General features: G+C 36.6%; 1 protein-coding gene across 6 annotated transcripts in view; it reads left to right on the plus strand.

The window, feature by feature from the left end:
• Positions 1-15,372, plus strand: part of MIPOL1 (mirror-image polydactyly 1) — a 313,865-nt gene that overhangs the window by 195,770 nt on the left and 102,723 nt on the right. For all 6 annotated transcript variants that reach the window (XM_027520983.1, XM_027520985.1, XM_027520989.1 and 3 more), the window contains one exon: positions 7,618-7,712. In XM_027520983.1, the coding sequence (XP_027376784.1) occupies positions 7,618-7,712 (95 nt within the window). The remainder of the gene's footprint in view (positions 1-7,617; positions 7,713-15,372) is intronic.

A 15,372-nucleotide genomic window follows, 5' to 3' on the forward strand; every position in this document is an offset into this window, starting at 1 on the left:
AAATGCCTATTTATTTCTGCCCATTTTTTGATTGAATTGTTTGGGATTTTTTTTGTTGTTGAGTTGTATGAGTTGTTTGTGTATTTTGAAAATGAATCCTTTGTCAGTTACATTGTTTGCAAATCTTTTCTCCCATTCTGTTGGTTGTATTTTCATTTTGCGTATGGTTTCCTTTGCTGAAGCACAGATGTTTTTAAGTTTTATCAATTTAGGCAGCATGTTTGGCAGTTTCTTTATAATGTATATAACTTAATAGAGTACATAACTTTTAAAGTATATAAACACACACACTTATCATGGGACCCAGCAATTCCACTCCATGGTGTTTACCTAAGTAAGAGAAATGAAAGCATATTTCCACAAAATTATCTATAAACAAATGTTTATAGCAGCTTTATTAAAACTACCAAAAACTGGAAACAATCCAACTGTCCATCAACTGGTGAATGAATATACAGATTATAGTACATCCATGCAATGGAGTACTGCTCAGTGATACAAAGGAATGAACTACTAATCCGGGTAATAATATGAATGAATCTTTAAAAGCATTAAGTAAAAGAAGCCAAATTCACCATTGAGGTTAATGTTTGCAGTGGGTTTGTCATATATAGCTTTTATTATGTTGAGGTATGTTCCTTCTATTCCTGCTTTCTGGAGAGTTTTTATCATAAATGGATGTTGAATTTTGTCAAAGGCTTTCTCTGCATCTATTGAGATAATCATATGGTTTTTATTTTTCAATTTGTTAATGTGGTGTATTACATTGATTGATTTGCGGATATTGAAGAATCCTTGCATCCCTGGGATAAAGCCCACTTGATCATGGTGTATGATCTTTTTAATGTGTTGTTGGATTCTGATTGCTAGAATTTTGTTAAGGATTTTTGCATCTATGTTCATCAGTGATAATGGCCTGTAGTTTTCTTTTTTTGTGGGATCTTTGTCAGGTTTTGGTATTAGGGTGATGGTGGCCTCATAGAATGAGTTTGGAAGTTTACCTTCCTCTGCAATTTTCTGGAAGAGTTTGAGCAGGATAGGTGTTAGCTCTTCTCTAAATTTTTGGTAGAATTCAGCTGTGAAGCCGTCTGGACCGGGGCTTTTGTTTGCTGGAAGATTTTTGATTACAGTTTCAATTTCCATGCTTGTGATGGGTCTGTTAAGATTTTCTATTTCTTCCTGGTCCAGTTTTGGAAAGTTGTACTTTTCTAAGAATTTGTCCATTTCTTCCACGTTGTCCATTTTATTGGCATATAATTGTTGATAGTAGTCTCTTATGATCCTTTGTATTTCTGTGTTGTCTGTTGTGATCTCTCCATTTTCGTCAAGGGTGCCCACTTTCACCATTACTATTCAACATAGTTTTGGAAGTTTTGGCCACAGCAATCAGAGCAGAAAAAGAAATAAAAGGAATCCAAATTGGAAAAGAAGAAGTAAAACTCTCACTATTTGCAGATGACATGATCCTCTACATAGAAAACCCTAAAGAGTCCACCAGAAAATTACTAGAAATAATCAATGACTACAGTAAAGTTGCAGGATATAAAATCAACACACAGAAATCCCTTGCATTCCTATACACTAATAATGAGAAAACAGAAAGAGAAATTAAGGAAACAATTCCATTCACCATTGCAACGGAAAGAATAAAATACTTAGGAATATATCTACCTAAAGAAACTAAGGACCTATATATAGAAAACTATAAAACACTGGTGAAAGAAATCAAAGAGGACACTAATAGATGGAGAAATATACCATGTTCATGGATTGGAAGAATCAATATAGTGAAAATGAGTATACTACCCAAAGCAATTTATAGATTCAACGCAATCCCTATCAAGCTACCAACAGTATTCTTCACAGAGCTAGAACAAATAATTTCACAATTTGTATGGAAATACAAAAAACCTCGAATAGCCAAAGCGATCTTGAGAAAGAAGAATGGAACTGGAGGAATCAACTTACCTGACTTCAGGCTCTACTACAAAGCCACAGTTATCAAGACAGTATGGTACTGGCACAAAGACAGAAATATTGATCAATGGAATAAAATAGAAAGCCCAGAGATAAATCCACGCACATATGGACACCTTATCTTCGACAAAGGAGGCAAGAATATACACTGGATTAAAGACAATCTCTTTAACAAGTGGTGCTGGGAAATCTGGTCAACCACTTGTAAAAGAATGAAACTGGACCACTTTCTAACACCATACACAAAAATAAACTCAAAATGGATTAAAGATCTAAACGTAAGACCAGAAACTGTAAAACTCCTAGAGGAGAACATAGGCAAAACACTCTCCGACATACATCACAGCAGGATCCTCTATGACCCACCTCCCAGAATATTGGAAATAAAAGCAAAAATAAACAAATGGGACCTAATTAACCTTAAAAGCTTCTGCACATCAAAGGAAACTATTAGCAAGGTGAAAAGACAGCCTTCAGAATGGGAGAAAATAATAGCAAATGAAGCAACCGACAAACAACTAACCTCAAAAATATACAAGCAACTCCTACAGCTCAACACCAGAAAAATAAACGACCCCATCAAAAAATGGGCCAAAGAACTAAATAGACATTTCTCCAAAAAAGACATACAGATGGCTAACAAACACATGAAAAGATGCTCAACATCACTCATTATCAGAGAAATGCAAATCAAAACCACTATGAGGTACCATTTCACACCAGTCAGAATGGCTGCGATCCAAAAGTCTACAAATAATAAATGCTGGAGAGGGTGTGGAGAAAAGGGAACCCTCTTACACTGTTGGTGGGAATGCAAACTAGTACAGCCACTATGGAGAACAGTGTGGAGATTCCTTAAAAAACTGGAAATAGAACTGCCTTATGATCCAGCAACCCCACTGCTGGGCATACACACTGAGGAAACCAGAAGGGAAAGAGACACGTGTACCCCAATGTTCATCGCAGCACTGTTTATAATAGCCAAGACGTGGAAGCAACCTAGATGTCCCATCAGCAGATGAATGGATAAGAAAGCTGTGGTACATATACACAATGGAGTATTACTCAGCCATTAAAAAGAATACATTTGAATCAGTTCTAATGAGGTGGATGAAACTGGAGCCTATTATACAGAGTGAAGTAAGCCAGAAGGAAAAACATAAATACAGTATACTAACGCATATATATGGAATTTAGAAAGATGGTAACAATAACCCGGTGTACGAGACAGCAAAAGAGACACTGATGTATAGAACAGTCTTATAGACTCTGTGGGAGAGGGAGAGGGTGGGAAGATGTGGGAGAATGGCAATGAAACATGTAAAATATCATGTAGGAAACGAGTTGCCAGTCCAGGTTCGATGCATGATGCTGGATGCTTGGGGCTGGTGCACTGGGACGGCCCAGAGGGATGGTATGGGGAGGGAGGAGGGAGGAGGGTTCGGGATGGGGAACACATGTATACCTGTGGCGGATTCACTTTGATATTTGACAAAACTAATACAATTATGTAAAGTTTAAAAATAAAATAAAATTGGAAGAAAAAAAAAAAAAAACAAGAAGCCAAATTCAAAAGTCTGTCGACTATATAATATTTATATGATGTTCTAGAAATGGGAAGACTATAGCAGTAAAAATAAAAATCACATCTCTGGTTGCCAGGAACTACATGTAAAGAAAGGACATTGATTGCATTATTGCACAAGGGAACATTTTGGGATAATGAAAATATTCTGTGTCTTGATTGTCATTGTTATTACGTAACTATATAAACTTGTGACAATGTATACAACTGTACACCAAAAAAATGGGTGAATTTTTACTTTGCCTCAATTATAACTCAACAAGCCTACCTAAAAAATTCATGTATGTATAATTTGTATATGTTATGAATGTTTTACTTCAATAAAATTTTTACCTGAAAATGTAAGTTTAAAAAAGATGTTATACTTTTGTACAATGTTTGTCTAAATCTATGACCATATGATCGTCCCTTGTTATCCAGAAGAGATTAGTTCTAGGAGCCCCACAGATACCAAAATCTGCAGTGTTCAAGTTCCTTAATTGGCCCTCCAGTATCTGCATATATGGGACCTGTAGATAGGGAGAGCCAGTAATACTTAGAAATTTTGACTCACTGTAGGCTTTGCTCAAAAATATATTTTAAAGTGTATGTTCACCATGTGTGAAGGTAATTATTAGCAATTGTCTGTGAATGTAGAGAGTATCATTTATATAAAGCTTGTCATTGTGTTGTTCACTCACTAAGTTGTGTCTGACTCTTTGTGACCCCATGGACTGTATCATGCCAGGCTTCACTGTCTTCTACTATCTCCCAGAGTTATATAAAGTTTAGAAATGTATAAACAATCACATACATTATCTGTAAGTACGTAACTATATTGTAAAAGTATAAAATACTCTTGAAAATGATGAACCCAAATTCATGGAAATATTTCACTTTGGGGTTGGAGGGAAGGAAGGAAATGTGATTAGTGAGTGCAACACATGGGTTAGGATAAAAGATTTCTTTTTTAATAGAAAGCGAAATAGCAAAACTTCTTTTAAACCTAAAACAAAGTTTTTAATAGTGTATAAAGATACCATCAATATTGTAAATAGATTTATTTGGTTGTAAATATATATATATATATATGTATGTTTGTATATATATTTCTAGAAGGATATACAACAAACAGGTAACTTGAAATCTCAGAATATTTGTAGTTTGAAGATTGGGGGTGGGAGATTGACAAGTAATTACCAGAAATATGGGAAATATAATGGCAGAGAAACAGGAAAAATGTTTGCTAATTTTTATTGTTTTTGAGATTAAATATATTTTTGACTTGCAATGTGATGGAAAGAATCAACACGACTGAGTGACTAACACTCACTTTTCTTTCAATAATGAAACTAGGAAATGCAATAGGTATAAACAGCACATGTAAATTAATTAAATTTTCTTACATTGCTTATACTCTTTGTGACCCCATGGACTGTAGCCCACCAGGCTCCTCTGTCCATGGAATTCTCCAGACAAGAATACTGGAGTGGATAGCCATTCCCTTCTCCAGGGGATCTTCCCAACCCAGGGATCGAACCCAGGTCTCCTGCTTGCGGGCAAATTCTTTACCTTCTGAGCCACCAGGGACATTACATTGCATATACCATAAATCCAACTCAAAACGAGCCTGTGCAAAAAAAGAAGAAACTCATGTGTCCAAGAAATGAATCTGGATCTGTCTGGTGTACAGGGAACCAGGATACAAATGATGTCTTCAAGGTTCAGTTTTCTTCTGGGGCTATCAGGATGGACTACTCTGTTTGAATAATCTAGACCATATAAGGACGCCTCCAGTGGCCCAGTGGCTGGGACTGCACATGCCCAGTGCAGGGACCTGGGTTCAATCCCTGGTCAGGAACTGGATCCCACATGCTGCAACTAGCTTTTGCGTGCCACAGCTAAAACATCCTGTGTACCAAAGCTTAAAAAAAAAAAAGATCCCACATGTCGCAGTGAAGGTCAAAGATCCCGCGTGCTGCAACTAAGACCGGCACAACTAAATAAATAAATAAATATTTTTAAAAAATTCTAGATCACATATAATTGAGTACCTGAGGTAGTGGGAAAGGAAGTTCATCCCAGCTGCCAAACAGGATCACTATGCCATAAGGTAATGGTATTTACTCACCCCTAAAAAAAGTTGACCAGATAAATGTGTATCTGATAAAGTAGCGGAAGGAGCTTGTAAGGCCAGAAGGTTTATAATAGCTTTGAACATAGTCTCCAGTGCCTAGATATAAGATCAGACATTTGGAAGTAATAAATCAAATGGGTTGCCATGAAGCAACACCAAATCTTCATGGTGAACTGAGTGTAGGAAGAGGAATAAAATGTTCATTTTTACCCAAAGCAAGGGAATTTAAGTACAGTTCTCACATCCCATTTTCATTGCAAAAATTTCTTAGGCATAATCTTTGTTATGTCTTTTTCGTGCTACAACATTGCTGGTTTTGTTTTTTGCTTTGTGTTTAGGTTTGTTTTTGGTTTTCTGCAGAAGTACCGGGTACAAAAGCTTAAAAATAATCATCTCAGGTTCTTAACACTGTCCCATTGTTATTTATCACATTCTCAATTACCTGTCAAATAGTTGATATTTCTTAAATTACATGCAACAGGATATCTGATGTTTTGTAAGTTGAATGTGAAATATTTTGGGGGCAATTCTTTTTGGTTTCTTATTAATCACAGTGGGTATTCGGTCATGCAAGTTACCCTTTGAATTACATTTTATAGTATACTGAAAATTAGCAAAGCTGTTAATTATTGGCATCAAGAACCAGCTTTAAATGCTTTTTTAAAAATAATTTTTGAGGCTATTTCATCCATAATTCTAGAATGTGACATGTTAAAGCAAGTACTTGAACATCTTAAATTTAATTAAAAGTAACTCTTTGTTAGGATTTGCTAGTGCAGATAGCTAATTAGTTTGGTGCTTAATTTTTATATAAAAATTTAAACTGCTATTTTTTATAATTCTGCATTATTAAAATAGAAAAGTGGCACTGTTTAATGTTTATTTATATTACACTCATTAATTTTCCTATGATCAGATTTCACAGTTTATCTTATGACTTCATTCTTATGCAAGAAAATAATTTCAGTGAAATCATGTGAGTTCAGCAAAATTAATGAATTTCATTCAACCTCCAACTTTTGATTACTTTTTAATTATTTCCGTTAGTGCAGTTTGTGACATGTATGATTACAATTTGCTTCATGTTATCTATCAAACACATTTAAAGTAAAAGACAGCCTTTTTCATGCAAATTAAGCTTTAAATAAGCAAAATTAAAGTCTGACTTACCAGTACCATACTTTAAAAGGCAGGTTGATAACTTTTTTTGACTATGCTGGAAATTTTGGGAATGATGTTTGGAAGGTACAATTCTTTTAAAATTACCATTAACCTCTATTGAAAAACTGATTAAGACTCTTTAAAATTTGATTATTATAAGCCAAGATGAACAATAGCAACCCTTGAGTAAAATATCTCCAACATTCAAAATTACTGCCATTCTCCCTTTAGAGATTTTTTTTTCCCTGCAGAAAAGGAATTGAAAAGGTTAAATCATATCTGTAAAAATCAGGTTATAGTCTTGTGCAATTTTTTTCATGTTAAATATCAAAGATGGCTTAACATATTTAGAATTTTCGGAGTTTCTATTAATAAAGTTAAAAGAAAATCTAGCGATCAGGCAGTGGAGCCACATAAAATTTATATGTGAAACACCCATTGTGCTTATCTCTACTCTAGATAGTGCTCTGAAACCATGTTCCACATTCTGAATTCTGTGTGTAAAGTTAAACATTGCAGAAAGGCATATATCTGATGATACAGATGAATAAGATTGAAGTTTAGTAATGAGCGAAGTTGGTAAATTAAATATGTTCATGTCTTTAATATTTCTGTTATTAATATAATCGAATTATTTTGTGGGAAATTATGAACCACTACTAAAAATACTGATGGGTTTTTAAACTCCCAGAAATTAAAGACTTCTATTCATACTATAGTAGTCTATTTAAAGGTACCAAACTGCTATTAAATTTCTTAAAATGTTAATTACTTGCAGGCAAAGTTGTTAGCTATGCAACAAGCCAGAGAAACCGCAGTTCAGCAGTACAAAAAACTGGAAGAAGAAATCCAGACACTTCGAGTTTACTACAGGTAAAATTCTTTTTATCCTGGGCATAAATAAATGTTAGTTTGGAAAATGTTTCTACCCAATTTTATAGTGGTGAATGAGGAAATACCTCAGTGAAATTAAACATCATACACTTAAGACATTTTTGTAATTTTAAAATGATTCAGGCATAAAATATTTATTATTCTACCTTGTTTCCTTCTGGTATTTGGTAAAGTTTAAGTTGAGCCTCCCATTATAAAATGGGAATTATAAAGTTTATGTAACTCTAAACCAGTTGTCTAAATGGAGCCTGCTTAGCTCTTGAATTATTTGCTCATCTAAATGGCACCTCTGAAATGAAGGCATATATTTTTAAAATAGTACATGAATACCTGTAATAACAGCCTTTCAACTATCACAGTATAAGAAGTTTCTAAAGGAACTCCACTAAAGGATTTTTAAGACTAATTTATGCTCCAAGATTAGTTGTCAAATTAATTCAGTAGGTCACACTGGCATTTTTTAATGAATAGAGATAGAATAGAAAATGTCAAGAGTGCAGTAAGGGTAAATATTGTTTTGTGACATTTTTGTTTCAGTTTTGTGTTGTGTGTGAGAGAGACGATTGTGTCTTGATGCTAAGTCACTTCAGTCCTGTCCTACTCTGTGCAACCCCATAGATGGCAGCCCACCAGGCTCCCCCGTCCCTGGGATTCTCCAGGCAAGAACACTGGAGTGGGTTGCCATTTCCTTCTCCAGTGCACGAAAGTGAAAAGTGAAAGTGAAGTCACTCAGTCATGTCCGACTCTTAGCAACCCCATGGATTGCAGCCCACCAGGCTCCTCCACCCATGGGATTTTCCAGGCAAGAGTACTGGAGTGGGGTGCCATTGCCTTCTCCGGATTGTGTCTTGAGCTACATGTAAAATATATATTTTCATGGTGGATCATAGTTTTTTTTTGTAAAAGGTTTGAAAATGATGTACAAGGCACTGCATATTTTTAAATACTTATGAAGATTAAAAAATCCTCAAGTATGAAATGGAAGAATTCACTAACTAGAGCTGTAGGTTATTGAAAGATTTTTTTAAAATTTTGATCCCCTTCTCAAGATAATGTTCAGTGCATAAAATTCAATTAAATCAAAATCAGTTTTATTGAAATAAAATTATGAAGGTATTACATCATGATATATTAATGCACTAATACAGTAAATAACTAACAGCAAGTCTGTTAAAAACTGTAATTTCTAAGTAGTGATAACTATAAATAATATTTTGAAGATGACTGCAAACACTGAAATGTGACCTGAAAATACCAATGGTTTCTATGGACACAAAGTCTCAAGAACCACTAATAATACTACTGAAGATTGTTGCCTGTGTTCATAATCATAAGAAATACTGTATTTACATGAAGAGTGAAAAATAAAGATAAAAATTTTTTCCCATCTTCATATTAAGAATCCATGCTTTGAAACAGTGTTATTTGATGTAAATGCTAAGTGGTTATTGTTATGGGTTGAATTGTGTCCCTCACAAAAATATATTGAAGTCTTAACCCCTAGTGCCTCAGAATGTGCTCTTATTTGGGTCTAAATAAGGTGTTTAATGGAGAAGGCAATGGCACCCCACTCCAGTACTCTTGCCTGGAAAATCCCATGGACGGAGGAGCCTGGTAGGCTGCAGTCCATGGGGTCGCACAGAGTCGGACACGACTGAGCGACTTCACTTTCACTTTTCACTTTCATGCATTGGAGGAGGAAATGGCAACCCACTCCAGTGTTCTTGCCTTGAGAATCCCGGGGACAGGGGAGCCTGGTGGGCTGCCATCTACGGGGTCGCACAGAGTTGGACACAACTGAGCGACTTAGCAGCAGCAGCAGCAGCAGCAGCAGCAGCAAGGTGTTTAACCAGAGAAGTCGATGGCACCCCACTCCAGTACTCTTGCCTGGAAAATCCCATGGACGGAGGAGCCTGGTAGGCTGCAGTCCATGGGGTCGCTAAGAGTCGGACACAACTGAGCAACTTCACTTTCACTTTTCACTTTCATGCATTGGAGGAGGAAATGGCAACCCACTCCAGTGTTCTTGCTTGGAGAATCCCAGGGATGGGAGAGCCTGTTGGGCTGCCGTCTGTGGGGTCACATAGAGTTGGACACAACTGAGCGACTTGGCAGCAGCAGCAGCAGCAAGGTGTTTAACAGAGCTAATCAAGTTAAAATGAGATCATTAGCATGGGCTCTAACCCAATATGACTGAAGTTTTTATAAAAAGTAGAAAGTTAGCCACAGAGACACAGGCATAAAGGAAAGACTTTGTGAAGACCCAGGGCAAACACAGCCTTGTGCCTGGGGAGATGTGAGATATCTACAAGCACATGAATACCAAGGATTGGAGCAAACGCCCAAAGCCAGAAGAGGCACCAGGAGGGTTCTCCCTTACAGCCTTCATGGAAAACACAATCCAGCTGAAACCGTGATTTTGGACTTGTAGCCTCCAGAACTGTGAGACAATAAATTTCTGTTGTTTTAAGCCCCCTAGTTTGGGTACTTTGTTACAGCAGCTCAGGAAACTAAGACAGTTACCAAATTCCAAGTATGTTTGGTTGATGACTGACTGTGGGGAATCATTTGCTTGCAATTAGAATCAGTAGGTATGTGGGCAAGCAGAACCCTGGTAGTAGTTGAAGATGTCAAATCCTTATTTTTTTTTTTTAAGAGCATGAATATAACAGTCTTTCCTCCCAGGTGGTGCTAGGGGTAAAGAACCTGCCTGCCAATGCAAGAGACATAAGAGATGCCGGTCCGATCCCTGGTTGGGAAGATCCCCTGGAGGAGGAAATGGCAAACCACTCCAGTATTCTTGCCTGTAGAGTCCCCATGGACAGAGGAGCCTGGCAGGCTACAGTCCATAGGGTCGCACAACTGAAGCAACTTAGTACACAATTGTATATTTTACACTAGTGGATTCTCAGCTGTAATTATGCAATAGGATCACTTGAGGAGCCTCTAAAAATCCTGATCCCCATCCCATCCCTGACTGATTACTTCAGAGTCTGTTGGAGTAAGACTCTGCTTTGGTGTGTTTAAAGCTCCTTAGAAATTCCCATGTGCATCCAAGTTTGAAGGCTGCCAGTTTAAATGCACACTTCAGTTAGCTGCATTAAGTTAGGGTTACTTCTTGGGAGAATAACAGAAGCCTTTATTAAGACTTATGAATACTGTGTGGTTTGTGCTTAGACCTTGGCTGTTGTGTATGGTATGTAGTCTTTTCACCCCATTGATAGGGAGAGTTTTTATGGCACCCTCTCCTGCCATGAGGTAGGTCAGCAGGTGTTCTGTCGTTAAAGCGACAGTGTCCAAGAATGCTGAGGGTGATGTGCTAATCTTGCATAAGTTGACCTTACTTACTGGAAAACAAACCTTGATACTCCTTCTCTTTGCTGAATTGCAGAGGATTATTGAAAGATTTTTGAAAATTATGTGGATTAAACATTTATCTTTCAAAGACTTTTTAAAATCTACATGAATCTAACAGAGCTACATAACCTCTTTTAAATAGTTAACAATTATTGGCTCAAAGATAAGCTTCACAAAGACCCCTCTCACTGCTACTTTTTTTTTTAATTGCTGATAATGTGGTAAAGCTACAGAGATTTTCAGTTAGACAGCCCTGCCTTGTGTAACCTTATATAAATGAACCTCTCCAAGACCATTTTCATTTTATAAAATGAGAATTATAGTACCTACCACATAGAGGTTTTGTGTTGTTTTATTTTTTATGGCCAGGCCACACAGCTTGCAGGATCTTAGTTCCCTGACCAGGGATCAAACCCATGCCCTCATCAGTGAAAGCACAGAGTTCTAACCACTGGACCACCAGGGAATTTTCTAGAACTGTTTTAAGTACTTGCAACCCTTCACACAGTGTTTGGCTGATTATTAGTGTTCAACCAATGTTAAATTCAGAAAACTAAGATCATGGCATCTGGTCCCATCACTTCATGGGAAATAGATGAGGAAACAGTGGAAACAGTGTCAGACTTTATTTTGGGGGGCTCCAAAATCACTGCAGATGGTGACTGCAGCCATGAAATTAAAAGACGCTTACTCCTTGGAAGGAAAGTTATGACCAACCTAGACAACATATTCAAAAGCAGAGACATTACTTTGCCAACAAAGGTCCATCTAGCCAAGGCTATGGTTTTTCCAATAGTCGTGTATGGATGTGAGAGTTGGAGTGTGAAGAAAACTGAGCATTGAAGAATTGATGGTTTTGAACTGTGGTGTTGGAGAAGACTCTTGAGAGTCCCTTGGACTGCAAGGAGATCCAACCAATCTGTTCTAAAGGAGATCAGTCCTGGGTGTTCTTGGAAGGAATGATGCTAAAGCTGAAACTCCAGTACTTTGTCCACTTCATGCGAAGAGTTGACTCATTGGAAAAGACTCTGATGCTGGGAGGGATTGGGGGCAGGAGGAGAAAGGGACGACAGAGGATGAGATGGCTGGATGGCATCACCGACTCGATGGACGTGAGTTTGGGTGAGTTCCGGGAGATGGTGATGGACAGGGAGGCCTGGCGTGCTGCAATTCATGGGCTCCAAAGAGTCGGACATGACTGAGTGACTGAACTGAACTGAACTGAATGTTAAATTTCTTTTTACAGCAAGAGGTCAGTGAGGTAAGAATAGAATTAAAAACAATATCACTGAAGCCAAGGAAGGAGATTTTAATTTAAAAAATTTTTAAAAGTCAAATGTTTCTAAATGGTTAAGATATGAGCAAAAAGTGTCCCCTTTGTTTGAAACGAGGTGGCCATTATTGACATCTATAAGAGTAGTTTTAATAGAGTATTAAGTATAGAAGCCAATTTTTTTGTAAGTTCAAGAGTGACTTGAGGGAGAGAAGAACTATCAGTTTGAGTGATCCTTGAAGAAACCTGAATAAGAAAGATGTTATAGCTAAGAAGAAAGGAAAGTGGGTTAAGGATTATGTCTCTTATTTTTGAAAAATGGCAGACATTTGAACATGTTTATGACTCATTGGAAAGAGCCAAGAGAGAATTGTTCTAGAACAACATCCCCCCAAATTTAAAAAGAGATGGAATTAAGAATCTGTAGAAGGGTTTGCCTTGAGCAGGAAGATGGTCACCTTGTGTTTATGGACAGGAGTAAAGGAGATAAGAATAGCTATGAATATAAATAAATTTAAGCTCACAGTTAAGTTTCCTTTTCAAGGTATAGAAAACATTCTGTGAGGATATTCAGGAATTTATTTTAAATAGAATAGGAATAAGATCCCTGGAATGTAGAACTCTAGGAAGAGAGAGGCAATTTCCAAAAACAATAAAGTTTAAATTTCCTGGAATCCCAGATTCTAATTTAAGTGAAAGTAAACAGTATTTCTTACACACCCAAATAGATGGTGGTTACAGATCCATACATGAAACACAACTAGCTCATAGAAGTAGTACTCTTTTTTTTTTTCTTCAAAGTTTCCTCTGCTATAGAAGACAGGGGGAAGAGTTTCTTATTTATTGTGAAGAAAGCCAAGACTGACTCTAGTTTTCATGTATGTTTGCATGTGTATATGTATGTCATAACAGGTAATGTATTTTTTTAAAAAAGTTTAAGAAAAAATGCACTTTTAGTTATTCAAATCAGTTTTACACATAAATATATATACATATATATATGCACATACATGTGTATGGTCATATCAAAGAAAGTTGCTTATCAATAACTAAGAAAAAATACACTAAGAAAAATATAGGAATAGGACAAGAAGCTAGAGCCAGGAGTAAGTCAGCTTGCATATTTACCATGAAACGGCAAAAGAATAAGCCTCAAGAATAATTCTGTCTTAAACTTTCCATCAGCCAAAGCAATAGAGGATATGTGATCAGTCATTAGTGTTAGGGGCATATTAAAATATGCTAATGACTTTTATTCTTCCTGATACTGACCTTGAAGTGAAGTGAAGTCACTCAGTTGTGTCCAACTCTTTGTGACCCCATAGACAGTAGCCTACCAGGCTCTGCCGTCCGTGGGATTTTCCAGGCAAGAATACTGGAGTGGGCTGCCATTTCCTTCTCCAGGGGATCTTCCCAACCCAGGGATCAAACCGGGTCTCCTGCATTGCAGACAGACGCTTTACCGTCTAAGCCACCAGGGAAGCCCATAAGATATTGACCTTATTCTTTCTAATTTTTTTTCTAAAAAGTTATTTTTTTAGCTGGGTTACACCAAGAGCTACTGTTTACTATAAGCGTTTCATTTCCCCGAGTGGGAATAGGAATATGGAAGTATGTATTAGGAGATTTTTCTATTCTGTTTGTTTCCTTTGAGTCCTAGAAGACTTTGAATACTGAGAAAAGGAAATGTTGGCCTGTGTCCTTTGGCACAGTTAGGGACGGGGCAGGTGAGGTGAATGGGTAGCGATAGTAAACTTACCAGTGTAAGTGATGGCTCCTTCACATTAAAGCAGAGAGGATAGCAGGAGAGGAATCAATGTGAAGGTTTCAAATAAATTTTATTATTACAAAAGTGCTATTAGTAAAGTGTTAGTGCCTTCCTTTCTGCCAAATACCGAATTCATCTAACAGCTTCATTAGTGTAAATCTAAACTTTCATCAGGGAAGAATCTTAAACTTGTAGGAGTTAGATTTGTATTTAGTAATGATTTTTTCCTGTTCTTTAAACCTGTAGTGCTGCATTCCTAAGCTCAGGAGGCATAATAATAACAAACTGTTTTCTAATCGAGAGAAACCCTAAGTTTCAATGTTTGCTGATTTTATAGTACTTCTGTATTTACTTCTGCTTTAAAAAAGTGTAAATTCAAGTGTGTAGATAGGAATTAGATCCTGTTGTTCAGTGCCAGTAGACTAGGATTTAATATACTCATAATAGCAGCAGATTATATTTTAAATTTTTGTTGTTTTGTTCAATTCCAAGTGAGAAGTTGTGATGCCTTTCAGAACATGGCAGATTTGACATTCTACAACATCACAAATATTGAATAGTCTGCTTCATATTTTAAGGTGGTATGTTTCCTCTGATTGTAACAGTATTTTTGTAAAAAATTAAATAGAATGCTTGAATGTTGGCATAGTAAATACTGGATTAAAAATAAATCCTACTTACTGGGTTCATGATATACTACATTTCTAAGTCATAAAAGCCACAAAGACAGAAACCATGTCAAATATACTCAAAAAGAGGGTGGGATGCTTTTTTTTTCCTACATTCTTTTTATAAATTTTATTTAGTATGGGTCCCTTTTACTACTTATATATATATTTTCTGGTCTTTATATATCCTGTCCTTCGTAATCAGAAATATTACTGACTGTCGCTAGGCTCTGGCTGGGTTTGGGGTGTGTGTGTGTGTGTGTGTGTGTGTATGTGTGTGTGTGTGATGGTGATGGTGATGGTTTCTCATTCAGTAGTGAGAACTATGCATCAATAAGAGTCAACGGCATGCAAACTCTAGCCATGAAGCAACATTTTTCTCAATGCAAATCCCTCATCAAGAGGAGTTGAACACTCAATCCTGAACTCTTAGTTCTGTGTTCTAATTGGACTACCCAGTGACACAAACATTTTGTTATATCTGTATTTTTATTGGAATTAATTTTCTTGGAACTGTTTTATGGAACCATACTGCCAAAACAGTAATAAAAAATCAAAAGAGCATCTTTGCCA

Source organism: Bos indicus x Bos taurus, chromosome 21 (genome assembly GCF_003369695.1).
Source record: "Bos indicus x Bos taurus breed Angus x Brahman F1 hybrid chromosome 21, Bos_hybrid_MaternalHap_v2.0, whole genome shotgun sequence".
Classification (NCBI taxonomy): Eukaryota; Metazoa; Chordata; class Mammalia; order Artiodactyla; family Bovidae; genus Bos; species Bos indicus x Bos taurus.